Consider the following 25,703-nt stretch of genomic DNA (forward strand, 5'->3'; position numbering starts at 1 on the left):
GGCGTCACCCCTTTCCTGCTGAGGGAGGGCAGCAATGACACAGGGACAGCAGCTCAGCCTCTCCATTCCCAGCTTTCCCTCCTGGTTTCTCTGCATTCAGCATTCACTGCCTTCTCCTTCCTCCTCTCCCTGTCCCTGTCCTGTCCCTGTCCTGTCCCTGTCCTGTCCCTGTCCTGTCTCTCTGTCTCTCTTTCAGGAAGGGGCTCCCTCGGTGCCTTTCCTGCTGCCTCTCCTGGTTCTGCTCCTCTCCCTGCCCCGTGCTGGGCACCAGCTCTGCTTTCCCTGCTCTGCCTCCTTTCCCTGCTCTGCCCCCCGGGCACGGGGAGCTCCCACCCGGCCCCAGCAGAAGAGATTTTTGAGTTACCCGCCCGTGCCGTGGTGCTGATCACAGCAAGATGTTTGGTTAAACGCTAAAATAAGAGAAATCAGGTAAAGGAGGGCGCTGGGCAGGGAGGAGAACGGGGGTGGCCCAAGGGCACCCTCGGCTGGCACAGGACACCAACCCCTGCTGGGTGAGGCCGTGGCTCCCGTCCCCTGTCCCCTGTGTGACCGATGTCCCCTGGCAGGTGGACAGTGACACCATCTGGAACGAGCTGCACTCATCCAACGCTGCCCGCTGGGCCGCCGGCAGCGTCACCGAGCTGGCCTTCAAGGTGGCCACCAGGGAGCTGAAGGTAGGGGGTGGCCTGGCGGGTCCCAGGGCTGTGTCACCCCATGGCCAGGGGTCCCAGGGCTGTGTCACCCCATTCCTGGGGGTCCTTGAGTTGTGTCACCTCACAGATGGGGGTCCCAGGGCTGTGTCACCCCATGGCTGGGGGCGTCTCTGAGTTGTGTTACCCCATGGTTTGGGCTCCCAGGTCTCTGTCACCCCATGGTTTGGGGTCTCAGGGTGGTGTCACCCCTTTTCTGGGCATCCTTGAGTTGTGTCACTCCACGGTTCGGGGTCCCAGGATGGTGCAACCCCATGGCTGGGTGTCCCTGAGTGGTGTCACCCCATTCCTGGGGTCCCATGGCTGTGTGCCCCATGGCCGGGGGTGCCAGGGCTGTGTGGCACTGGGGACAGGGGGTGTGTGTCCCCCTGGGGTGGCAGCTCTGACCCCTGGCTCTGCTCTGTCCCCAGAACGGCTTTGCCGTGGTGCGGCCGCCCGGACACCACGCAGATCCTTCCACGGCCATGTAAGGCCCCTCCCTCCCCGAGGCACCTGGGGAGCCCCAGAAGCAGCTCCAGGGCTCAAAACCACCCCCAAATAACCCCCTGGGAGCCTCCCCCGCCCCGGGCAAGCTCGGGAAGGGCCTGGAGATGACTCCCACCCCTCTTCCCAGGGGGTTCTGCTTCTTTAACTCGGTGGCCATCGCTGCCAGGCAGCTGCAGCAGAAGGGGAAGCTCAGCAAGATCCTCATCGTGGACTGGGTGAGTCCCCCCCATCCCCAGGACATCCCCAGGATGTCCCCAGGGGCGGTTCCTGCTCCAGCTCCTGGTGGGAACGTGGCTGGAACCCCCCCAGTGTGCTCAGGATTGGGGAGCGGGAGCAGATCCTGGGCTGGGGGACGCCTGGTTTGGGCTCCCTGGGGTTCTGGGGCCACCCAGCAGCTGCCAAAATCCTCTCTGGGTGTCCCTGCAGGACGTTCACCACGGCAACGGGACCCAGCAGATCTTCTACAGGGACCCCGAGGTTCTCTACATCTCCCTGCACCGCCACGACGACGGCAACTTCTTCCCGGGCAGCGGCGCCGCCGACGAGGTGGGAGGGGGCTCGGGGGACAGCAGGACACTGTGGGACACTGCAGGACAGAGCAGGACAGAGCAGGGGACAGCAGGACACAGCAGGACACAGCAGGACACTGCAGGGCACTGCAGGACACTGTGTGACACTGCAGGACAGAGCAGGGGACAGCAGGACACAGCAGGACACTGTGTGACACTGCAGGACAGAGCAGGACACTGCAGGACACAGCAGGACAGAGCAGGGCACTGCAGGACACTGCAGGACATGGGGGCTGAGCAGGGACAGTGCCCTGGGGGCTCCTTTCCCACCCCTGGGTCACCCAGCGCAGGGATGGAGATTGATGGAAAGGCAGGAAAACCCCGCTGGTCCTGCCCCCGCTGTGGCACAGAACAGGGGGCTGGGACCCCCACCTGGCTCCCCCAGAGCCTCACCCCGTCCTTGCTCCCTCACAGGTGGGCGCTGGCCCCGGCGAGGGCTTCAACGTCAACGTGGCCTGGGCTGGAGGGCTGGACCCCCCCATGGGGGACCCCGAGTACCTGGCTGCCTTCAGGTACTGCCCCCATGCCCGTGTGCCCTCTCTGGGGGGGGCTGATCCCGTTCTTCATCCCCTTTCCCCCCCATGTGGGGCTGACCCCCCTCCCCACCCTTTCCCCCAGGACCGTGGTGATGCCCATCGCCCACGAGTTCTGCCCCGACGTGGTGCTGGTGTCGGCCGGCTTCGACGCCGCCGAGGGCCACCCGCCCCCCCTGGGGGGCTACAAAGTCTCTGCCAAGTGTAAGGAGGTGGCTTGGGGTGGGGTGTGCCCTTTTTGGGGTGGGGTGTGCCCTTTTTGGGGTGGGGTGTCCCCCATTGGGGTGGGGTGTCCGCCATTGGGGTGGGATGTCCCCGTTTGGGGTGGGGTGTCGCCGTTTGGGGTGGGGTGTCCCCCATTGGGGTTGGGTGTCCCCCATTGGGGTTGGGTGTCCTCCATTGGGGTGGGGTGTCCCCGTTTGGGGTGGGATGTCCCCTCTTTGGGGTGGGGTGTCCCACATTGGGGTGGGGTGTCCCCATTTGGGGTGGGATGTTCCCCATTGGGTGGGGTGTCCCTGTTTGGGGTGGGATGTCTCCCACTGGAGTGGGATGTCCCTGTTTGGGGTGGGATGTTCCCCTCCCACCCGGGCTGGGACCCCCAGGAAGGAGCAGCCACTCCTGGGGGAGCCTCAGGAGAGTTTTGGGGTTGGCTTTGGGCAGGGGAGGTGACATTCCCGGGGTGTCCCCCAGGTTTTGGCTACATGACCAAGCAGCTGATGAGCCTGGCCGGGGGGGCCGTGGTGCTGGCGCTGGAGGGGGGACACGACCTCACGGCCATTTGTGACGCGTCCGAGGCCTGCGTGTCCGTCCTGCTGGGCCACGAGGTGAGACTGGCACGGGCCCTGTGCCTCTGCCCCGGCCCGGGCACAGCTGAACCCCTCGTGTCCCCCGGTGCCACCACCCCCATGTCCCCCCTGTGCCCCCCGGTGCCACCACCGCAGCCTGGGCACAGCCCCCTGTGTCCCCCTGTGTCCCCCGGTGCCACCACCCCCTGTGAACCCCTGTGCCCCCCGTGTCCCCTGGTGCCACCACCCCCATGACCTTCCCCCGTGTCCCCCCATGTCCCCTCCAGCCGGAGCCGCTCCCCGAGGACAGCCTGAGGCAGAAGCCCAACGCCAACGCCGTGCGCTCGCTGGAGGCCGTGATCCAGGTCCAGAGTGAGTGCCAGCCTGGGCCCCCCTCACCTGGGCTATCCCTGTCCCGGGTTATCCCTGTCCCAGGCTATCCATGTCCCAGGTTATCCCTGTCCCAGGATATCCCTGTCCTGCGATATCCCTGTCCTGAGATATCCCTGTCCTGGGCTATCCCTGTCCCGGGTTATCCCTGTCCTTGGTTAACCCTGTCCTGGGCTATCCCTGTCCCAGGTTATCCCTGTCCCGGGTTATCCCTGTCCTGGGCTATCCCTGTCCCGGGTTATCCCTGTCCAGGGCTATCCTTGTCCCAGGCTGTCCCTGTCCTGGGCTATCCCTGTCCTGGGCTATCCCTGTCCCAGGCTGTCCCTGTCCCGGGCTATCCCTGTCCTGGGCTGTCCCTGTCCCAGGTTATCCCTGTCCTGTGATATCCCTGTCCTGAGATATCCCTGTCCTGGGCTATCCCTGTCCCAGGTTATCCCTGTCCTGCAATATCCCTGTCCTGGGCTATCCCTGTCCCGGGCTGTCCCTGTCCTGGGCTATCCCTGCCCTTGGCTATCCCTCTCCTGGGCTATCCCTGTCCTGGGCCACCCTGTCCCGTGCCACTGTCCCGTGCCACTGTCCCGGGCTGTCCCTGTCCCAGGCCACCCTGTTCCGTGCCACTGTCCCGTGCCACTGTCCCGGGCCAGCCGCTGGCGTGTCCCCAGCCCCGCTGTCCCCTCCCGCAGGTAAATACTGGGTGGCCGTGCAGCGCTTCGCCTCCAAGCTGGGCTGCTCCTTCCTCGAGGCCCAGCACCACGAGGCCGACGAGGTGGAGACGGTGACGGCCCTGGCGTCCCTCTCGGTGGCCGTGATGGTGGAGAAGAGGTGACATTCCCGGGATTCCCCTGTGCCAGGGGGTGGCAGCGGGGCAGGGCAGTGTCCCCCGCCCTGGAGGAGGTTCTGGGCTCCTGGGAACCCCGTGCTGGGCTCGTCCCAAATGGAAATCAGACTAAATCCTCCTGGGAACTCCATGCTGGGCTCCTCCTGGGTGAATCCCAACCAAACCCTCCCTCCTGGGGGTGGGGGGTGCCAGCTGTGCCAGCAGGGTCCCCTCCTGTCCCCTCCCGTCTCGGGGTCCCCGCAGGAGCAGGATGGGGCCCGCGGGGCTCTGACGTGTCCGGTTCCCCCGCAGGGCACAGGAGGAGCCGATGGAGCAGGAGGAGCCCATGACCCAGTGACACTTGGGGACGGTCCCCGGGCGTGGCCGGAGCCCCCGAAGATCCCGATCCCCGTTTGTCCCCCTCGCTCCCGAGGCCCTGGGCGGGCCTGGACTCCTGGAAGGGACATTCCCACATCCAACGGGATGGGACCGTGGAGAGCCCCGAGCCCAGACCGTGCCCGCAGCCCTCCCCACCCCGTTTTGGGACCCCTCGAGTGGGGTGAAACCCCCCCAGCCCTGCGGCACTGACCCCCCATCCCAGGACCCTCCTCAACGGGAAGGGCCGGACGTTGGGATGGACGCTCGGACCACCCTGGGGACGGCTCCCAGAGCCCGGGAGGAGCATCCCGGGGTTTGCTGGGTGGGCTGGAGCTCTGCAGCCTCTCCAGAGCTTCCCTGGCTCCCCTCACCCTGCTGGGGCACGGGGACGGAGCAGCAGTGACGGGGCCGGGAGCTCGGGAGGGCTCGGAGCATCCCCAGCAAGGTTTGGAACTCCCCAAGGAAGGTTTGGAGCTCCCCAAGGAAGGTTTGGGGCACCCCGAGGAAGGTTTGGGGCACCCCAAGGAAGGTTTGGAACTCCCCAAGGAAGGTTTGGAGCTCCCCAAGGAAGGTTTGGAGCTCCCCAAGGAAGATGTGGAGCATCCCAAGGAAGGTTTGGGGCACCCCAAGGAAGGTTTGGAGCTCCCCAAGGAAGGTTTGGGGCACCCCAAGGAAGATTTGGAGCCCCCCAAGGAAGATTTGGAGCTCCCCAAGGAAGGTTTGGAGCTGCCCAAGGAAGATTTGCAGCCCCCCGAGGAAGATTTGGGGCATCCCAAGGAAGATTTGGGGCACCCCGAGGAAGATTTGGAGCCCTCTGAGGAAGATTTGGGGCACCCCGAGGAAGATTTGGGGCACCCCGAGGAAGATTTGAAGCCCCCCGAGGAAGATTTGGGGCACCCCGAGGAAGGTTTGGGGCCCCCCGGCGAGGGCAGAGCGAGGCCGGGGCGCGGGCAGTGCCCGGGGGTCCCTCCTGCCCTCGCTGATTTGCACTATGGACCTGCCAGCGCTGATGTGAACCCGACTCCTCTTCCCGGGGGGATTTTGGGAACCTTCCCCCTCTTCTGAGGTGCCTCGAGCCCCTTGCAGCACCCCGAGGCCCGGCTGGGTGTGGGTCCAGCCCCTGAGCCCTCCCCAGCCGAGGGACCCCGGTTCCCGTGGGATCCCAAAACCCCGTCCCCGTCCCTATCCTGGGGTGCCGGGGCACATCCAGAGCCTCCAGCCCGAGGGTTCCTCCCCAAATTCCCTTTTCCCATTTCCCCAAAGCCTTTGGGGACAGAGGGGACACAGCCCTGGCTGAGCTGGGGGTGGGGACGGCTCCGGCCGCGGCGGCAGGAGGAGATTTTGTATAAAAAAAACAAAAAAAACAAAACAACCAAAAAAAAACCAAACAAAGAAATTTAAAAAGAAAAAAAATGAATCAAAACCCTTTGTGTGGCCCAGGGTGGGGGTCGCCAGAGGGGGATGGAGGGACCTCCCAAGCTCCATCCTGCTGGATTTTACCAGGAAAAACCCACCATGCACGAATTTTGGGGGCTTTCCGCCCCCAAAAATATGGGTCAGAAGGGTCATCAGGATGACATTTTCCTCATTTTAAGGGTTTTTGGCTCATTTAAAGGTTTTTTTTGCTCATGTAAATTGCAGGGATTTTTTTTTTTTTAAACAAATGAGACACACCAAAATACTTGAAAATATTTTTTAAAAATATATTTCACCTTTTTCCAAAAAAATTTGGTTGGAAGCTGGAGTCTCACTCCACAGATAAGTTTTTGCCCTTTATTTTTCAAACACAATTGATTATTTTTTCTAAGAAAATTTTAACTTCTGATGCCAGTTTTGTTTCTCAGCTTCCCATGAGGCACCGAACGAAGCCACCACAGCCCCGTTTTTAACAGAATTTTGATTTTTTTTAAGCACCTCCAGATTTTTTTGAAGGCTGCAGTCAACTCCCCGGTGCAGAGAATCAACTCCCACTGCACGTAAAAATTGAGAATTGGGTAGAAAAAGTCACTCTGGGCTTTCCTGTGGTTCCTCCGTGGATTCTCTGGTGCATCCCAAATCTGATCACAGCAGGAATTCCTCTCCCATGGAATATTTGGGTGCTCAGGCCTGTTGCAGCCTCCCTGGAAGGGATTTTCCCCTTTCTTTTTCTGCCATAACAGGCACAAAAAAACTGATTTTTTTTTTTTTTTTTTTTGTGCCTGATTCCAATAAAAGCAGCCCAGCTGAGGGAGGTGCAGAGGCAGCACTATGTCCATAGGAAAAACAAGGATTGAACCCTGGAAAATTCCCCTTGGGCTTTATTGGGGTTGTTTTGGTCACCCCAACACCTCCATGGTCCCTTCCCCACCCTCTCCGCGCCCCCAAAAGAGCCCAAACCCGCTCAGAGTTCCCAACAAAGCCCCAAAATCCTCCGTCTCCAGCCTCGATTCCTGATAAATCCCAAGGGATTGGGAGCTTCCATCAGGGCGTTCCTGGGTTCCCAATAAATCCCAAGGGACTGGGAGCTCCCATCAGAGCGTTCCTGGGTTCCTGATAAATCCCAAGGGATTGGGAGCTCCCAGCAGGGCATTCCTGGATCCCAAATAAATCCCAAGGGATTGGGAGCTTCCAGCAGAGCGTTCCTGGATCCCCGAAAAATCCCAAGGGATTGGGAGCTTCCATCAGGGCATTCCAGGGTTCCTGATAAATCCCAAGGGATTGGGAGCTCCCAGCAGAGCGTTCCTGGGTTCCAAATAAATCCCAAGGGATTGGGAGCTCCTCCTGAGGCCCCATCCGCGGGGCAGGAGTGGCTGGGGGTGCCTTGGGGGGCTCAGCAACCCCCAGATCCCCCCGAATCCTCATCCATGGGAACGTGGAGCCTTCGGAGCGGGATAAAAGCGGGGGAACCCCGAGGTCCTTGGAGGGCTCCAGCGGGGCTCCAGCCCTTCCCTTTCCCCTCATCCTGAAGGAATTTTCCTGGCGGTCCCGGCTGGAGGCAGCTCCGGGAAGGGCTCGGTGTCCCGGCAGTCCCGGAGGAGGAAATCGGGATGGTTCCTTACCTGCGAGCCCGCGATAAATTACAGCCCCGAGTTCTTCCAGCTCAAACCAGCTCCTGCTGCGGCTCCCCCGGGCACAGTCCTACAGTTTTTGGGGTCCCCGGGGCTGCCGGGGGGTTTGGGGGTCGTTCCCTCCTCTCTCCGGGGAGGTTTCTGTGGGGTTTTGGGTGCTGGAGCTGCTTCCATCGAGGCGGAGACCTGGGGGGAGACAGCGGGGTCAAGTCGGGCTCAGCTCCCCGAAATCCTACAAATCCATGCCCTGGAAACAGGAGGGTCAGGTCAGGCTTGGCTCCCCAAAATCCTACAGATCCATGCCCTGGAAACAGCAGAGTCAGGTCGGGCTCGGCTCCCCAAAATCCTACAAATCCATGCCCTGGAAATAGCAGGGTCAGTTTGGGCTCGGCTCCCCAAAATCCTACAAATCCATGCCCTGGAAACAGCAGGGTCAGGTCGGGCTCGGCTCCCCAAAATCCTACAGATCCATGCCCTGGAGCCAGCGGGGCAGAGCCGCCCCAGGCCGCTGCCTCTGGAGCTTCGCATTCCCGGATTTGCCCAGAGCCACGAGGGATGTGCCGGGAAACGTCCCCACACCTGGGGCCAGGAATTCAAACCACCCAAATCCCAGCTTTTCCCGCAGATGGGATCTCGGGGAACCCCTCGGGAGCCCCCCCGGAGCCGAGGCTGGAGGATGGAGCAGGGAATCGGCTCCAGGGATCGATCCCTGTGGGATCCCAGCCCTGGTGTTCCCGGTGCTTCCAGGGCTTATTCCAGCTTTATTCCATCCCCTCCTGCTTTGTTTCCTCCTCACCGAGAGCTTCCCCTCTCTGGAGAGGAGCCTGGGGAGGGATAAATCAAATCCTCCAGGAATTCTCCCCCGGGAAGGGCTGAGGTCGTGCCAGGGGTGGGGGACAGAGAGGAAAATCCCCCAAAGGCCGATGTGTCCATGGCTGAGCCCTTGGGATGGACGATGGGCACATCCAGGGGCTGGAGGACAACAGGCAGCCAAAATTTCAGAGTCATGGCCAGGCGGGACCATCTCAACCCAGCCCATGGAAAAACGGATCAGCCCAGTGAGGCCTGATCCCAAAAATACCCATTCCCGGTGGGATTTTGGGATCCTCCGCAGGGTTGGACAAGGTTTAACACCAAAAAACCCTCACGGGGAGATTCCAGGGCTGCCCAAGGGCCGTGGGAGCCTCCGGAGGGGCCCGGCCCTGCAGGATTTGGGAGCTCACGGAGCGCCCTGCTCACCCTCCCTCCGGCATCCCCTCCTTTGTGCACCCCAGGATCGGAGCTGCTGCCGGGCACGGGCGGTCCCGCAGCTCCCGGTTCCCCCGGAGCCTTCCCTGACAGCCGGGATGAAAAACGGGCTCGTTCCAGCGGCGTTCCCGGGCCGAGGCAGCTCCAGCGAGCTCCGGCTCCTTGCAGGGGCCATAAACCCGGAGATATTTCCTCATTCCCGAGGGCTGGATCCGCGATTTTATGTCTGGATTAATTTTAACTAATCCTGAGCAGTGCAGGGACTCTGCCATGGAGAGCAGCTCAGTCCCCCTGGGTGTTTTTTTTTTATTTTTAATGAAAATGTGGAGGTTTTTGAATGCAGCAGCTCTGGTCATGCCTGTGACAGTTCGGGGGATTTCGGGGAATATCCCACACCCCAAAGCAGGGCAGCTCCTTCTGCCCCTCCAACACCGCCCCTTCCACCCCGAGTGACAACCGCAGCTCCGGGAAGAGCAGATTTTGGGGAGCCCTCCGACCTCCAAACCCGCTCTGTTCCAGGAGAAAATCCCAGGAGCACCGAATCATCCAGAAAGAGATTTCCCAGGATTTCAGCAGCTCCTCACCCCTCCTGAGAACCCAGCCCCAACCCGGGGGTCCTGGACCACCCTGAGCCCTCTAACCAGGGGCTGAATCTGCTTTTAGGGGATGATTTGGGGTGGGAAGGGATTCCTGCTCTCCTGCCGGGCTGCAGAGGGATCTGGGAGATTTTAAAGCAGCTCGAGATGGATTTCCTGAGCAGGGAAATCATAAGAGGGAATAGGGAATGGGGAATAGGGAATAGGGAATAGGGAATAGCGAATAGGCAATAGGCAATAGGCAATAGGGAATAGGGATGGGAGCTGTTCCCGAGCTCCCCCAGTGCCCCGGAGCAGCCAGAAGTGTTTATAAATAAAAGCAAATGAAGCAGCCGCCAGACAAAGCCGATTCCAGGCGAGAGCAACAGTCCCCAAAGGGAAGATTTATCCAAGGTCTTTCAGGAGAGACAATTAAGTGAGGGCAACGCGAGAGAGGCGATAAATCCAGGGAGACAAATGAAGGGCAAGGAACATCAGCCCTCAGCCTCTCCCCCCGGCAGCTCCAGCTTCCAGCCTCATTTTCTCCTCCAGCAGGAAAGAAACCATTTTAATGCGCTCAAGACTCTGCCGAGAAAAGCTGAGCTGGGGGAACTTCAAACGTGATTTCTGTTGCCTGAGGGCTCCATCCCTCTTTTTTCCCCGGCTGGTGTCTCCCGGTTAACAAGGGCACATCCAGCTCTTCCAGCCCGCTTTGATATTTAATCGGCTGAGTTCCACCATCCAGGGGCTGCTTTCCATTAGGAAATCCCAACCCGCGTTCGTTCCCTCCCGGGAGGGGAGACGGAGCCTCCCCAGCCCGGCACGGTTCCCCCGCGGCTCTTCCCTGGTTTTGGGGCTTTGCCGGGAGAATTCCCGTCCCTCTCCCTCCCCGGGATTGTTCCCCTGGAGCCCCGAACGCCGCAGCTTCGGGGAAGGCGATTCCCTCCCCGGCTGGGGATGCAGGCGCGGAGCCGCTCGGGTCGATTTTAGGGGAATGATGATCCCGCCGCGCCCACGGGAGCTCTCCAAAGTGACGGAAGGGTCTTTAATCCCTCTGGTTATCCCTCGGTTCTGCCCAGAACTCGGCTTAAATAAACAGCTCCGGCAGTCGGTGCCGGCCCCGCGTCGGGTTCCGCACACTGAGGGAGCAAAAATGGGTCTGGGGGTGCTGGGGAGGGGGCTCAGCCTCCCCCACCTCCCCAGGGCAAAGGGATTTTAGCCAGGCTTTACAAAATTCGGGATGAAGCCGTGCCAAGCAGTTTCCCTGCCTTTGGGGAGCGCCCCCACAACAGCCCCAAAACTGGAGAATCCAACCCCAAAGTGCAAACCCAAAAGGGGGTGCCCAGAAGAGGGTGAGGGGTCCAGGGGGGCACGGGGGGCTCAGCATCCCGACTGGTCCTGGCAGGTTTTGGACATCCCCAAGTGAAGATAAGGGGCCACCCGCTTCTGCTCTGGCCGGCCCTGAGGGGAGGTGACCCGGCAAGGACAGGATTTAATGTCTGCAACAGCAGGGCCTGCCCCCAAAAATCGATATATAAATTTAGCAAAATGTCAGATTTCTCCTGGCTGGGAGGGATCTGGCTGGGAAAGGGAGTTTCAAGGTAGCCCATCCTGAAAGGAAATCCCCTGGGAGGTGCTCGGCACCCTGAGCCAGCGCTCAGCCTCGAATTTGGGGCTGTTCAGTGCCCGAGGAGAGGCAGGAGGAGCCCTGGTGGACAGTGGGGTCTCTCAGGAGTCAGGGTCCCATGAGGTGTCCCTGGAGCTCCTGGCTTGGGAATGTCCTCTGGAACTTTCTGCTCCTGCTCTGCGGGAAGTGCCGGCGCCTCGTTGACCCCGCTCCTCCTGTTCCCGATTCCTGCCAGCCCTAAAACTCTGAATTTTGGATTATCCCCTCTCAGCATCCTGAGGGACGCTCAGGACGGAGCTGAGTCCCTCAGAATTCCCCACACAGTGCAGAATTCCCGCGGATCCGATGGAATCACGGATCCCATCCTGTCTGCAGAGCTCTGGGAGAGGAGCAGGGGGACGCCACCCCAGGGCAGGGTGGGTTTGACACCTCAGCAGCGCCAGCAAGGCCAGGATGGGGTTTTCGGGAATAAACCAGATTTTTAAAACTCCCTTTTAAACCTTTCCCACCCCAGCTGAGTGGGATCAGCCGCTCCAGAGCAGCTCAGGAACCGCCACGTCCTCCCACTCTGGGGTCTGGTGGGACAAATCCCTCATCCCCAGAGCGCCCCAGAGACCACGGGGACATGGTGGGGACACAGTGGGGACACAGTGGGGACACAACGGGGACACAGCGGGGACACGGCCACATGTACCTGGCTCAGTGGGACGCCGACATGGACCAGGCGCCCTCCATCCTCCAGACGGAGAAGGCGTAGCTGAGCCTCTCGTGGGCCAGGAAGTTGCAGCTGGTGGCGACCTTGTGGTCCAGCTCGTCGCTCTGCAGCACCTGGCACAAGAAGTCGATGTAGCGAGCGGCCAACTTGAGCGTCTGGATCTTGCTGAGCTTGTCCGAGGGCAGCGTGGGGATGATCTTACGCAGCTCGGCGAAGGCGTCGTTGAGGGACTGGGTGCGCTGGCGCTCCCGCACGTTGGCGATGACGCGCTGGGCGTGGGCGTCCTCGGGGGGCTGCGGGCCCGGGCTGCGCCGGCTGCGCTTGCCCTGCGGCGAGGGGGCTCCGCCGGGGCCTTGCCCCCGCTTGCGCCCGCTTTTCCTGGGCAGCCGCTCGGCCTCGTCCTCGCTGGTGGCCGCGCTGCCCTCGGGGGAGTCCGGGGACAGGTTCTCCTCCTTCATCTCCTCGGCTCCCTGGGCTCCCGAGGCCAGGCCCGGAGCATTCGCCCCCGGGGCTCCCCGGGCGCCCCAAGCCCGCAGAGCCCTCCAAGGAGCTCCTTGGCTTCTCCTTTGGGCCAGGAGAGGAGGGCGCTGGGATGACTTCGGGAACGGCTCCTGCTGATAGGGCGAGCGGGGCGGGGGCGGACCAGGCGCAGACCAATGCAGGGGAACGCCAGCGGCTCTGGAGCTTATGGGTTCCAGATTTCCTCTCTCCCTCCCCACCGCCACCCCGAGCCCTCCGGCACACATGCTCCGGCTGCCGCCCGGATGTCAGGGACGGTCTCGGTGCCAAGGGAGCCCCAGCCATGGAGCTCAACGGTGGTTTTGGGGTTTTTTTTAAATGATTTTTCAACCCAGTTGACCCCAAAAAGGAATTATCTCCTTGTTTGGGGTGGAGGAGGAGACTTTCACCTGTGAGGGAGCCAGGTGGGGATGTGGAGCCACAGGGGTTGCAATGAGCAGGTCAGGAACTCCCAAATTCCAAAGGAAGAAGCAACCAAAGGGAGATCGGCATCCGTAGGGCTCTTGAAGAAAGGATTCGGTCAAAATGAGCTTGAGTTTGCGTCCATTTGTCCATTTGCCAGGCCATCCCTTCATCCATCCATCTGTCCATCCATCCATCCATCCATCCATCCATCCATCCATCCATCCATCCATCCATCCATCCATCCATCCATCCATCCCCTGCCTCCATTCCCAGCATCCCTCATCACCCTTATCACCATCATCACCCTCATTATCCTCATCACCCTCATCATCCTCATCACCCTCATCTCCCTCACCCATCACCAAATTCCTGTTGAGTAAATCCAGCGGCTCCTGGGTGGAGGAGGAAGGAGAAAAGGAAGAGGAAATGGAAGAGGAAAGGGCACAGGAAGAAGAAGAGGAAGGGGAAGGGGAGGGCAGGACCTCTCTGGGAATCCCTCAGGAGGACAGGACTGGGGCCAAATCCGGAGCCCTCGGCTGCCGAGGGCTGAGGAGCTGCCACCAGCTCCAGCTGAGGCTCAGCCTGTGCCTGGCCTTTATTCCTTAATTAATTCTTTTGTTGTTGTTGTTTTGGTTTTGTTTTTTATTATTTTCCTTTTAAAAGAAAAGAAAATTGAATTGAATTTTGCCAGGAGAAGGGTTCTGGCCGGGGGAGGGGAGGTTTGGGATCGGGGCTGGGATCCCGGAGCCAAGGGAGGAACACAATGAGCTTTGAAGTGCAGGAAGGAGCAGCCCCACACCCCAAGGGGCTTTTGTCCCCACATTTGGAGGGTTTGTGGCTTTTCCCTCAAACATTTCAATTTGTTCTTTCAGAGAGTGTTTTTCTGGGAGGATATTCATCCAAACTTCTCATGGAAAGGTCACGAGGCACCAAAGTGGTTTCAGTAACTCCTCCAGCTCGCTGGGGGTTTTTCTGGTGCTGCTTTTGACACATCGGGGAAAATTTCAAGCCTTAAAGAAAAAAAAACAAAAACAACTCAGCCAAGCCCAGCTCACTGGACTCAGGGAGAAGTCACCAGATGGGAGGTTTGAATTTCCAATTCCCACCAATTCCTGACCCCTCTGGACACGTCTCCTCCTGGTTTCCCCTCACCCCTCACATCCATCACCCCCCAGGAGGATTTTGGGGGGTTTGGGGGGAGTCTCCTCGCAGGGGACAAGGGGCAGCACAGCAGGAAACAGCCTCGAGTGGTGCCACCGAAGGTTTGGGTTGGATTTTGGGAAAATTCCTCCTGGGTAGGACCCCCCAGCCCAGGGCAGGGGTGGGGGTCCCCCTTCCTGGGGGGATTGAAAAGTGGAGGTGGCACTTGGGGACATGGTCAGGGTGGCCTTGGCAGCACTGGGGAAGCATTTGGTGCTCTCAAAAGATTTTGGGTTGCTTTGTTTTGGGATTTTCTCTCCAAGCTCCGTTTCTTTGTTCCAGAGGACAAAAATATTCCCCATTTCATCCCGTGAGAAGATAAAAAAACGAAAGAAAAAAAAAAAAAAAGAGGATAACGCTGATAAATGGGGAAGATGAAAGGGAGCCGGGAATAGCCGCTGCCCCTGGAGGCCGGGAAGCGCCTTGAGACCCGCAGGTTTTTCCACTTACGGCGGCCTCGAGTGGAAACAGCTGCGGGACGGCCAAAAACGTTCCACTCAATTCCAACACGGGAAAGTTTCTTCCCCCCTTTTCTCCCCCGTCTGCTCCCATCTGCCCATTCAAGCAGCAAAGTGTCGGATCGTGGTCGCTGCTGGGAGCTGTCCTGAGCTCTCCCAGCACGGAGCTGGGAATGTTGGGAATGTTGGGAATGTTGGGATCAGCCCTGGCTCGGCCCCTTGGGAGGGATGGACACAGGGATTGAGGGACGGAGGGATGGATGGATGGATGAAGGGATGGAGGGATTGGATCCATGGATGGATGGATCCACGGATAAATGGATAGATGGATAAATGGATAGATGGATAAATGGATAGATGGATGGATGAAGGGATTGGATCCATGGATGGATGGATCCATGGATAAATGGATAGATGGATGGATGGATGCATGGATGGAGGGATGGATCCATGGATGGATCTATGGATGGATGGATAGATGGATGATGGATCCATGGATGGATCCAAGGATGGAAGGAGGGATGGAGGGTTGGACGGATGGATGGAACTGCCTCCCAGAGAACACAGAATTATTTCTGTGTGAGCAGCTGAGATCCCTCAGAGCTGACGCCAGTTCCTGCCTCTCTGCTGGGCCAAACTGCAGCCCAAAGGGGGCTCGGAAAAGCCCCTGGAGCGCAAACCACGGCCGGAGCCACGGCCCATGGATGTCCCCGAGGCCTGGGTGTCCCCAGCCCCTCAGACCATCCAGGGTGGGGGTGCCTGGCAGGGGCAGAGGGAAGGACCTGGCTCTCCCAGAGCTTTCCCGACCCCAGAGCCGCCCCCACCCCCTCCCAGCCCCACAGCAGCACATCTGGGACACCCCCGGAGCCTTCAAAGCCGTGTCTGGGGAGAGACGAAAGGCCCGGCTCAACTCCTGGCCGGAGATGAAAGGAAAACTCTCCCTGGGCGGCTGGAACGAGTTCCCGGTGCTCCGGAGCGGGGCTGCAGGGGCCCATTTCCTGCGCCGCCTTTCCAGAGGGACTTCGCCGCACATTCCCGGCCCGAACGGGCTCCGGGCTCCCCGAGGGGCTCCCGGGATGCTCCGTGGGCTGGGGGGGATGAGGGGCAGTGGGACAGGGAGGGAAAAGCTCCTCCAGGACGAGCCCGGGGCAGGGGAGCGGCTGCCGGGCGGATGCGAGCGACAGATTTTCCTCATTTCGTCCCAGGAAATTCTATTCCGATTAAAAGGCGTTTGATCTGCACGGAGCGGGCGGGGGAAGGCCGCGGTGGGGTTGGGTTTCTCTCCAGTTGTGGGGCTTTATGGGGTTTACAAAGCAGCTCAAAGCTCCTGGGATTTCACGACTGCAGAATGGGGAGCTGAATTTTGGGGGGTTGTGAAAAGGTGGAGGAGGAAGGGATGGAGCCTCGAGCGCCCCAGGGCTCCTCCTCTCCCCGTTTTCCAAAGGGCTGATCCCTCTCCATCAGGGAAGGGGAATCCTACAGCTCCTCACCCCCTCCAGCACCAGGAATAAAAGGGTTTTTTCCAGGCTGGAGAAGGGAAATGTCCCAGTGTTGTAGGAGGTTGGGGTTCTCAGGGGGACCATGGGGTCTTGTGGAATTTGGGGTTTCCCAAGGGCTGGAAGGGATGGATTTTGGGGTTTATCAGCCTATAAAAGGGGTAAAAGCCACTTAAAAGTGAGGCAGAGCCATCCCAAGGGACAGTCCAGAGGAGCAGCTTCCCCCTGGTCGTTATCCCAGCCCTTTCCCCACATCCCACTCCCAGCTGAGGAGGAAGGGAAGCAGTGACCCTTCCATGGGAAGTGGTTCCAGCCCAGCTCCAGGCTGGGAAGGAGCAGAGGGACCCCCGGAGGGGCCGGGACCCCCTGATGACCCCTTTGCCTTGGCCCCTTCGGGCTCTCCACAAGCCCCAAAGTCCATCCCAAAGGATCTTCCCAGCTATCCCAGCCTGGGGATTTTCAGCCTCCTCGTTAAGCACTGGGCCCATATTGAACCGTTTTATTCCCTTGGTTTCTCTCCAAGCTGAGAATTGTCCTAAAAATAACCATTCTCAGTTCTGTGTGTGATGTTCTCCCCCCTCTCCCAGCCCCTGGCTCTGTCCCAGCTCCCCCAGCTCCGGTGAGTTCATCCCGACACCAAAACTGCTCCGTTGGGATCTTTAATTTGGCTGCTTCTCACCCAAAGCCCTGGCTGGAGCACGAGGATTCCCTGGGGATGGCAGCAGGACTGGGCTCGTGTCCGTTTGTCCAGCTGGACACGGCCCCTGGGAGCCAGGACACTCCTTTGGGATTCCTGGCTCCAGCCCCAAGCTCTTCCTCAGGGACTCTTCCAGATGCCCAGGATGCCGTGAGTGAGGTGGAATTTGGGGGATTTTCTGATTTGTCCCAGCTGGGGAACAAAGGGCAAACCCAAGCTGAGCCAGTGCCGTGTCCAGGGAGCAGGGACAGCACGTGTGGTGACATCCCCGTGTCCTGGAAGGTTTGGGACACGCTCCTGTCCGTGCCTGTGCACCTCACCCTCCTAGCCCCCACTTCCCCACAGACTTCCAGGGGGAAGCATTCTCCTGGGAACAGGGACCTGCAGGTCCCTCCAGCTCTGTCCCCAAGCCCAGACCCCCCTGCAGGTCCCTCCAGCTCTGTCCCCAAGCCCAGACGCCCCTGCAGGTCCCTCCAGCTCTGTCCCCAAGCCCAGACCCTCCTGCAGGTCCCTCCAGCTCTGTCCCCAAGCCCAGACCCCCCTGCAGATCCCTCCAGGTCTGTCCCCAAGCCCAGACCCCCCTGCAGGTCCCTCCAGCTCTGTCCCCAAGCCCAGACCCCCCTGCAGGTCCCTGCAGCTCTGTCCCCAAGCCCAGACCCTCCTGCAGGTCCCTCCAGGTCTGTCCCCAAGCCCAGACCCTCCTGCAGGTCCCTCCAGCTCTGTCCCCAAGCCCAGACCCCCCTGCAGGTCCCTCCAGCTCTGTCCCCAAGCCCAGACCCTCCTGCAGGTCCCTGCAGCTCTGTCCCCAAGCCCAGACCCCCCTGCAGGTCCCTGCAGCTCTGTCCCCAAGCCCAGACCCCCCTGCAGGTCCCTCCAGCTCTGTCCCCAAGCCCAGACCCCCCTGCAGGTCCCTGCAGCTCTGTCCCCAAGCCCAGACCCCCCTGCAGGTCCCTCCAGGTCTGTCCCCAAGCACATTCCCTCTGCAGGTCCCTCCAGGTCTGTCCCCAAGCCCAGACCCCCCTGCAGGTCCCTCCAGCTCTGTCCCCAAGCCCAGACCCTCCTGCAGATCCCTCCAGCTCTGTCCCCAAGCCCAGACCCTCCTGCAAGTCCCTCCAGCTCTGTCCCCAAGCCCAAACCCTCCTGCAGATCCCTCCAGCTCTGTCCCCAAGCCCAGACCCTCCTGCAGGTCCCTCCAGCTCTGTCCCCAAGCCCAGCCTGTCCCCAAGGCCAGCATCACCCTCTGGAAGCCCCAGGACCCCTCTGCTGCAGCCCTGCCCCACCCCGGAGCTGAGGGACACCCCCAGAGCCATGCTGGGGACACCCAGCCGGGCTTTGTGTCCCTGCACACGAGGACAGTGTCCCCAGCACCTCCCTCCCCCAAAGCCACCTGGAGGGTCCCCAGCCCCACGAGGCTCATCCGGAGCCTTTGAGGCGCCGCTTCCGCCCTCGCCACATCTTGAGAGCAGATTGGGAAAATACAAAAAATCTGTGCTTTTCCTTCGGGTGCCTCTGAATCCCTCCACGGGCAGGAGAAGTGGGACTGGGGCCATGCTGGACCCTCAGGAGGTGCCAAGACCTCCCCCCAAAGGGTCCCAGTGAGAGCCATAGGGGTCCTCCATGACCCTAAACATCCCTCAAAATCCAGCAGAGGCTCCCCAGTTCCTGAAGATTCCTCAGGCTGCCCAGTGCTAGGGAGTGAGGAATGCTGCAAAGGGAAAAATTCCATGAAAAATGAGGCTGGGAAAGGCTGCTGCAGCCAGAGAATGGGGTGGGGTGGCTGGGACTTTGTGGGGGCTGTGGGGAGGGAAGGGGTCAGGGCGAGGGGATGGGTTTGAGTCTCCTGGGAAGTCTTTGGAGCACCAGGATCTCTGTGTTCTCCTGTCCCAGTGCCAGGGGACGGGAATTCCAGCTGGGATCCTTCCCTTGGACCCCAGGGCTGGGTTCTTGTGGGGACTCGGGTCTCCCCTGCAGGGCCACGCTGAGCTCCTCGGTGGCCCCCGGGCACGGGGATGTCCCTGGCCTGGGGATGTCCCCGGTTTTGGGGTGCCCCGGGTGGTTTTGGGGTCTCACTCGCGGCCCCCCCCCCCAGCCCGGGCTGTGCCACTGCCGCCCTCTGGCGGCTGCTGCGGGCCCTGCACCCGCGGTGTCCCCACGGTGTCCCCGAGGTGTCCCCGCGGTGTCCCCGGGGTGTCCCCGCGGTGTCCCCAAGGTGTCCCCGAAGTGTCCCCGAGATGTCCCTGGGTGTCCCCGGGGTGTCCCCACGGTGTCCCCGAGGGGTCCCCGAGATGTCCCCGGGGTGTCCCCGCAGTGTCCCCGAGGTGTCCTCGCGGTGTCCCCGTGGTGTCCCTGGGTTGTCCCCGAGGTGTCCCCGAGGTGTCCCCGCGGTGTCCCCGAAGTGTCCCCGCGGTGTCCCCGAGGTGTCCCCGGGGTGTCCCCAAGGTGTCCCCAGGGTGTCCCCGCGGTGTCCCCTGCCCTGGACCCCATCCCATGGTCAGTGATGGGATTGGGATGGGGTTGGGAATGGGAACCCACTCGAGGCTGACCCCAAATCCCCCCTGAAGCCCCCCTGCACCTCATCCATTTCCAGCAAAAAGGGATGGAATCACCACCACTTCCCAAAAAATCCCTTTGGGCTGAAATCCCCGAATCCCAAAGGATTTGCGAGGGGAAAAATCCACCTCAGACTCCGTGTGGAGGAGGAACTGAGGAGTTAAACCTTCCCCCCACCCCAAAAGGTGCCATTCCCACCCGTCCTCCCCAGGATGCCAGGGAATTCCAGTGCAGCCAGGCTGGTGAGGGAGGGCTGTATTTGTGGTGCCACAGGGTGACAGCAAGGGTGGCACCGACCCCGGCACCCCCGAGGTGCAAACCAGGAGGAATCCATGTAAAAATAGAGAGAATATTTACACACAGGAACCTTTACAAAGCTGAGGTGGGAACTCCAGGGTTAGGACGTGGCCCAGGGGCTGGGTTTAGGGACTCCAGCAGGTCACAGCCTCACCCCAAAGGTGCTCCTCAATCCATGGAGTCACCTGAGCAGCCCCTGTCCCCTCCGCTCTCCTCCTGCTTCCACATAAACATTTTTTCCTTATTTTTTCCCCAAGAATCCTCTCCCTGAGGTTCAGGGGAGAGGCCCTGCACCCCCTTCCCCCAAACACCTTTTCCCCACACACCCGCTGCTGCAACTTCAAGCGTTAAATACGGCATTTATGGTTAAACACGGGATCCCATTCCTTTTTAACACCAGCCCGGGGAGCAGCCAGGGGCAGCATTCCCAGCCCTGGGAGCTTTGGGATGAACTTTGGGATGAGCTGTGCTCTGCTAGGGGCGGCATTCCCATCCCTGAGAACTTTGGGATGAGCTGTGCTCACCCACAAAGGAGCAGAGAGGTGACACAGGAGCAGGGCGGTGACAACTGCCACCCCCTGGAGCACTCCAGGAGTCCTTCCCCTCCCTCCCTCCTCCTGGAACCTGCCCCGGTGAGCGAGGAAAAGCCAGCGGGCAAAGCCCCTCTGTGCGGACAGACGGACAGCCAGACAGACAGCCAGCCCCGGGGTGCCGGGAGGGGCTCCCTGCTCCGCGTCCCGCCTCTCACACCTTTCCCGCAGGCTCAGAAGTCGCTGAGGATGCTGATGTCGGCGAACTCGGCCCGGTACCGGTGCGAGTAGAGGCTCAGCAGCAGCGCCCACTTCAGCGCCATGAAGCTCCACACGCACGACAGGTAGTAACTCTTGGGGTCAGTCAGGGCTGTCGGGGGAAAACAGGGATGCGGTGGGAACCCCAGCCCCTAGGAGCTCTGGATTCCCTGGATTCCACCGGAATGGGATGATTTCCCCGGCTCTGAACTCCCTGGTTCAGGGATGGGATTTGTGGGGATTCCTGGATCATCGGGATTCCTGGACTTTGGGATGTCAGGATTGTGGGGATTCCAGGATTTGTGGGGATTCCTGGATCATCGGGATTCCTGGACTTTGGGATGTCAGGATTGTGGGGATTCCAGGATTTGTGGGGATTCCTGGACTGCGGGGAATCCGGGATTTGGGGGGATTCTGGGATCTGGGGGGATTCCAGGATTGTGGAGATTCCTGGATTTGTGAGGATTCCAGGCTTGGAGCTGCTCCAGGATGGCCATGACCATTGTCATGGAAATGATGAAATTCCCAGGTTTTTTTCGGGTTTTGTCATGGAAATGAGGCAAGTCCAGGCTTTTTGGATGTCTCAGCAGGGTATGGAAATGCTGTGAAAACCCTGCAGGCTGTCCCCAAAAGAGGAGGTGGCAGGAGCATCCCCAGCCCTGCTCTGTCCCCAAGCCTCCCCCAGTATTCCCAGTCCCTCCCAGTACTCACACTGGTGCTGGGTGATGGCCAGGGCCAGGAAGGCGCAGAAGCCCAGCCCGGAGAGGGCAGAGAAGAGGATCCCGACAGAGAGGAAGAACCTCAGCCCTTTTAACCAGGTCCTCCAGTAATCCTGCAGGTACATCACATGCGTGATTAGGGCCCAGAGCGCCAGCACACCTGTGCAGTGACAGCAGGGACATCAGAGAGGCACCCATGTACAGGTAAAATATAGCTTAACCCCCCCCAAACACCTGGGAACAGCAGGGAACAGCAGGACACCCATCCAGGTGACAGCAGGGACATCAGAATGGCCCCTCAGCCCCTCCTGCCAACCCATCCCTGCAGCTGCCCGGACCTGCTGCCCCCCTGCCCACATTCCCTGCTCAGGACAGGCTGGATTCGCCCCCCAGGACCCCTCACGGGACACCCCATGACCAATCCCCCCGTTCTGGGGGTCCCGTGGCCACAGCTGCAGCGTCATCGCACCCCAAACGCTGTCCCAGGGTCTGGTGACAGAGCTGAGCCTCGACTTCCCCAAAATCCGCCTCCCCCACTTCCTGCTGCCCCGGGGCCCAGCGCTTCCGACCCACATTTCGGGCAGAAATGGGGAACTGGGGGTCTGGAGTCAGCAAAAAGCGGCTGCCTGCTGAGCCCGCCCGATGAGTCAGCAGAACTGCCCTGAATGCTGAGTCAAGGTTTGCTGTTCCCATCCCAAAACTGCGGCTGCTGCTGCTGCTGCTGCTGCCACAAGCTCTGCGCGGGGACAGCAGCACCAGAGGCCCTCGAGGTCCCCTCGACTCCCCCAGACCAAGCCCTGACCCAAACCCTGACCCAAACACTGACCCAATTCTGATCCAAACCCTGACCCAAACCCTGACCCAAACCTGACCCAATCCCTGACCCAAACCCTGACCCAATCCCTGACCCAAACCCTGACCCAAACCCTGACCCAAACCTGACCCAATCCCTGACCCAAACCCTGACCCAAACCTGATCCAAACCTGATCCAAATCCTGACCCAAACACTGACCCAAACCTGATCCAAACCTGATCCAAATCCTGACCCAAACCGTGACCCAAACCTGATCCAAACCCTGACCCAAACCCTGACCCAATTCTGACCCAAACACTGACCCAATTCTGATCCAAACCATGATCCAATTCCACTCCAAACCTGATCCAAACCTGATCCAAACCCTGACCCAAACCCTGACCCAAACCCTGATCCAATTCTGATCCAAACCCTGATCCAATTCAGATCCAATTCCAATCCAAACCCTGATCCAATGCCACTCCAAAACATGATCCAAACCTGATCCAAACCCTGATCCAAACCCTGATCCAATTCCAATCCAAACCCTGATCCAATGCCACTCCAAAACCTGATCCAAACCCTGATCCAAACCTGATCCAAGCCCTGATCTAAGCCCTGATCCAAACCCTGATCCAAACCCTGATCCAAGCCCTGGCCCAGCTCTCCAGAGGCAGCTCTGGGCCCAAACGTCACCTGAAAACCTCTGGCTTTGAAACCGTTTTTATGGGGAAATTAAATACAAGTTGTGACTTGTTGAAAGCGTGGGGTGACGGAGTGCAGGAGCTGCAGGTTTTCACCTCAGGGACTCCCCCAGACCCAGCCCTCCTGCCCTAAAGCACTTTGTCCCTCAGCCCTGAGCCAGGGGACAAAACCCACAGCAGCAGCACAGCCCAGACAGCTCCAGTCCCAGCCTGGGTTCAAACAGCACCCAAACCCCTCCATAAAAACACAAATCCCTCTGGATTTACCCCAAACTCATGGGCTGCAGCAGCCCTGGAGCAGGAGCTGCTCCGTCAGACACAGCCCAAGGATTTCCCACAGGGAATCCAACCCAAATTATCCCAGGATACGAAACACAAAAGCCTCCCAGCACCCTTGGAAGGAGCTGAAATAAATCCCAGAATTTCAAAGCAGGGCTGGAAGCTGGGGAATGATCCTCCTCCATCAGACCCAAATATTTGGATAATATTTGGGCTGTTTGAGCTCAAGGGAAACGAGCTTTCCCTCTCTGCAAACATCCAAACAAAAACTGGGACAAACACATGGTTTTGACAGCCTCCTGCTCCTCCTGGAGGGATCCTTCAACCCCAGGGAAAGCTTTTTTGGGAATGTTCCATGTGTTCCACATGGAAATCCCAGAAAAAACAACAAATCTGCAGCAGAGGCCAAAATAAATCCCCAAACACAAAAAAATCAGATTTATTCCACAAGGAGCCCCCTGACTCCCGCATTCCTGCAAGGAACATCCCAATTCCATCTCCAAATGTGGGGTGATGGCAAAGAAAATGAGGGTAAAAATGAAAAGCAACATTAAAAACTCCCTGAAAATGGTGACCAGTTCCAACACTGGGGGTTTTTTTCTGGGTGTTTACAAAGCCTTCAGTCCTTTTCCAGCTAAACAATCCCCTTTTATCCACTCCAGCTGCAGCATCAGCTGGAACGAGCTGAAATCCCCACTCCAACAGGAGCTGGAGCTTTGCCAAGTGAAATTTTGCCATTTCCACGTTTGCCAAACTTTGCCTCTCCTGGGGGAACCCAGGAGCCTCAGCTGGGTTTGGAATAGGTCAAAAACGGGGGGATTTTCCTGCCAAAACTGCTGGGGATCCACGTGGAGATATTTTAGGAAAACAGCTCTGGAAGGAGAGGAACCTTTGGAATATTCTGGTGTTGTACCAGATCCCGTGTTCAGCTCCCGCTCCTTCCATTTCTCAGGTGTTTTTTAAAATTTTCCAGGAGTCTCCAAAGCCCCTGTGACTGGGTGGAAACGGAATTAAACCCCTGGGCCATAAGGGATTTAATTCCATTAATCCACCCCCAGCCTCGTTTCCCCTCCATGGATCAAATGAAGTTTTGACTGTAAACAACAGAGAATGAGTGACATTTAGGGCTGATTCCCGAGCAGGAAAGGTTCTCTGGGAGATAAGGGGAAAATATCAACAAACTGATTGCAGAGACAAAGCTGGAGATTCCTCAGAACCAGGAGGAATTCTTCCAGCCAGGAAGCCTGTGGATAAACATCCTCAAACACAGATCCAAAGGCACAGCAGAGGCATTAAAAACGAGATAAACATGGACCAACAGGCAGAGCTTGGCTTAATCAGGGCACTTTAACGAGGATCTGCAAATTCCCCTGTCAAAATTCCTCTGTCAAAATTTCACTGTCAAAATTCCTCCCTGAACACAAGCACAGCAGAAAATACCTTCATTTGCTCTTTCTCCTGCATCCCTGGCTCAAGATCCCCCCAGTTTTGTGCCACCCAGCAAAGCAAAGTGTGGGAATTCTATGCTGAACCCCAGCTCCAGCTGGAATAAAAGCTTTTATTTATTTATTTATTTTTAATTTTTTTGAGGGAGAGGAAGCAGAGAAAAGCCCAGCCCTGCACCGCACCCCTGGATCCTTTCTAAATTTTAACTTTCTCCTGTTCCTCCAGGAATTCAGCCAGGGAAGCCCTGGAGCTGCAGGACTCTGTCCTGCTCCAACCCAGAGCCACAAACCCCAAATCTCACAGAATTTTGGGCACATTGGATGCAGTTTTACCCCTGTGGCCTAAACCCCTCCTCCAGAGGTTCTGCTTCCAGCATCTGGGGAAATCAGGAGGATTTCTTTGCTTCCCTGAAAGCCTCAGTCCCAAGGAACGGGCTCCTCAGCCTCATTGCTGCACTGACACCCCCAAATGCCCTCTCAGCCCTGAGATCCCCCCTCAAACTCTCCTCAGCCCTGGGGAAGGGGCTCCTTGGCCCCACCATTGCCCTCAGTCCCTCTCAGCCCTCAGAGCCCCCTCAGGGCTGAGGAAGGGGCTCCTCTCTCCCCTCAGAGCCCCCACAGATCCCTCACACCCCTCAGGGCTGAGGAAGGGGCTCCTCACTCCCCTCAGAGCCCCCTGGGCCATGGGGAAAGGGCTCCTCAATCCTGTCTCACCCCTCACAGCCCCCTCAGGAACGAGGAAGGGGCTGCTCACGCTCCTCTCAGCCCTCACAGATCCCTCACACCCCTCAGGGCTGAGGAAGGGGCTCCTCATCCCCTCACTCCCCTTCACGGCTGAGGAAGGGGCTCCTCACTCCCCTCAGCCCTCACAGCCCCCTGAGCCATGAGGAAGGGGCTCCTCACCCCGTCGCCGCCCTGACCGCTCCCTCAGGCCCAGCCCCGATCCCCTCCGCCCTGCCGGCCCGGCCCGGTGCCCCGTCTTCCCCGGTGTCCCGGGCCCGGTCCGTACCCGAGAGGCCGCCGGCCTGGCCCGGTGTCCCCCCGCCCCGGCCCGGACCCGATCGCCCTGCCGGCCCGGCCCGGTGCCCCCTCTCCCCCGGTGCCCCCTCTTCCCCGGTGCCCCCTCTCCCCCGGTGTCCCCTCTCCCCCGGTGCCCCTCTCCCCCGGTGTCCTGCCGGCCCGGCCCGGTGTCCCCTCTCCCCCGGTGCCCCTCTCCCCGGCCCGTACCCGAGAGGCCGCCGGCCGCGGCCGTGCCGGGCTGGCGCAGCGCGGGCACGGCGCTCCAGGCGCAGAAGGCCGAGAGGCCGCTCAGGGCGCCGAAGGACGCGTAGGCGACACGGAGCGCCAGGGCCCCGCTCAGCGCCATGGCGGCCTCGGCGCGGCCCGCCCACGGCACCGGGACACGCCCCGGGAACGGGGACGGGGACGGGAACGGGACACGCCCCGGGGACGGGGACGGGGACGGGACACGG

General features: G+C 60.0%; 3 protein-coding genes across 8 annotated transcripts in view; 1 reads left to right on the plus strand and 2 right to left on the minus strand.

Annotated features, from left to right (window-relative positions):
• HDAC7 (histone deacetylase 7) overlaps positions 1-6,894 on the plus strand; it is a 37,651-nt gene extending 30,757 nt beyond the window's left edge. Inside the window, exons 16-25 of the mRNA XM_041711498.2 lie at positions 567-674; positions 1,121-1,176; positions 1,324-1,411; positions 1,623-1,742; positions 2,180-2,277; positions 2,384-2,502; positions 2,989-3,122; positions 3,371-3,455; positions 4,157-4,295; positions 4,603-6,894. Of these exons, the coding sequence (XP_041567432.2) occupies positions 567-674; positions 1,121-1,176; positions 1,324-1,411; positions 1,623-1,742; positions 2,180-2,277; positions 2,384-2,502; positions 2,989-3,122; positions 3,371-3,455; positions 4,157-4,295; positions 4,603-4,648 (993 nt within the window). The 3' untranslated portion in view covers positions 4,649-6,894. The remainder of the gene's footprint in view (positions 1-566; positions 675-1,120; positions 1,177-1,323; positions 1,412-1,622; positions 1,743-2,179; positions 2,278-2,383; positions 2,503-2,988; positions 3,123-3,370; positions 3,456-4,156; positions 4,296-4,602) is intronic.
• On the minus strand, positions 6,441-13,269 carry LOC100221708 (twist-related protein 2-like). Of its 4 annotated transcripts, XR_012052197.1 has the most exons (3): positions 11,860-13,269; positions 7,707-7,901; positions 6,441-6,788 (listed from the first exon to the last, which is right to left on the minus strand). XR_012052197.1 is itself a non-coding variant. In XM_002193548.6 (2 exons), exon 1 carries the CDS (start codon positions 12,624-12,626, stop codon positions 11,865-11,867), a length of 762 nt encoding a protein of 253 aa, XP_002193584.2. In that variant the 5' UTR covers positions 12,627-13,269; the 3' UTR covers positions 6,441-7,901; positions 11,860-11,864. The 4 variants fall into 4 exon arrangements, 3 of the variants coding, with proteins under 3 accessions (XP_002193584.2, XP_030115015.1, XP_030115014.1); XM_002193548.6 differs by having other exon boundaries at positions 6,441-7,901; XM_030259155.4 differs by lacking the exons at positions 6,441-6,788; positions 7,707-7,901 and adding an exon at positions 9,909-10,677.
• A 145-nt stretch (positions 13,270-13,414) lies between these two features.
• SLC48A1 (solute carrier family 48 member 1) lies at positions 13,415-25,671 on the minus strand. Of its 3 annotated transcripts, XM_030259158.4 has the most exons (4): positions 25,459-25,661; positions 21,002-21,169; positions 20,253-20,402; positions 13,415-13,814 (listed from the first exon to the last, which is right to left on the minus strand). In XM_030259158.4, exons 1-3 carry the CDS (start codon positions 25,595-25,597, stop codon positions 20,266-20,268), a joined length of 444 nt encoding a protein of 147 aa, XP_030115018.3. In that variant the 5' UTR covers positions 25,598-25,661; the 3' UTR covers positions 13,415-13,814; positions 20,253-20,265. The 3 variants fall into 3 exon arrangements, with proteins under 3 accessions (XP_030115018.3, XP_030115016.4, XP_030115017.3); XM_030259156.4 differs by lacking the exon at positions 20,253-20,402 and having other exon boundaries at positions 25,459-25,671; XM_030259157.4 differs by lacking the exon at positions 13,415-13,814 and having other exon boundaries at positions 19,446-20,402; positions 25,459-25,659.
• Positions 25,672-25,703: the final 32 nt, after the last annotated feature.

The sequence above is a fragment of the Taeniopygia guttata genome, chromosome 29, assembly GCF_048771995.1.
Source record: "Taeniopygia guttata chromosome 29, bTaeGut7.mat, whole genome shotgun sequence".
Lineage (NCBI taxonomy): Eukaryota > Metazoa > Chordata > Aves > Passeriformes > Estrildidae > Taeniopygia > Taeniopygia guttata.

What these genes read in the sequence shown, in the direction of transcription:
- LOC100221708 (XM_002193548.6), bottom strand. Translation starts at nt 12,626, where the DNA reads ATGTGTGCCGGAGGGCTCGGGGTGGCGGTGGGGAGGGAGAGAGGAAAT.
- SLC48A1 (XM_030259156.4), bottom strand. Translation starts at nt 25,597, where the DNA reads ATGGCGCTGAGCGGGGCCCTGGCGCTCCGTGTCGCCTACGCGTCCTTC. An exon ending in CGCGGCCGGCGGCCTCTCGG is followed by an intron (nt 21,170 to 25,458) that starts GTACGGGCCGGG and finishes GTCACTGCACAG; the next exon opens with GTGTGCTGGCGCTCTGGGCC. An exon ending in GGCCATCACCCAGCACCAGT is followed by an intron (nt 13,815 to 21,001) that starts GTGAGTACTGGG and finishes TTTTTCTTTAAG; the next exon opens with GCTTGAAATTTTCCCCGATG.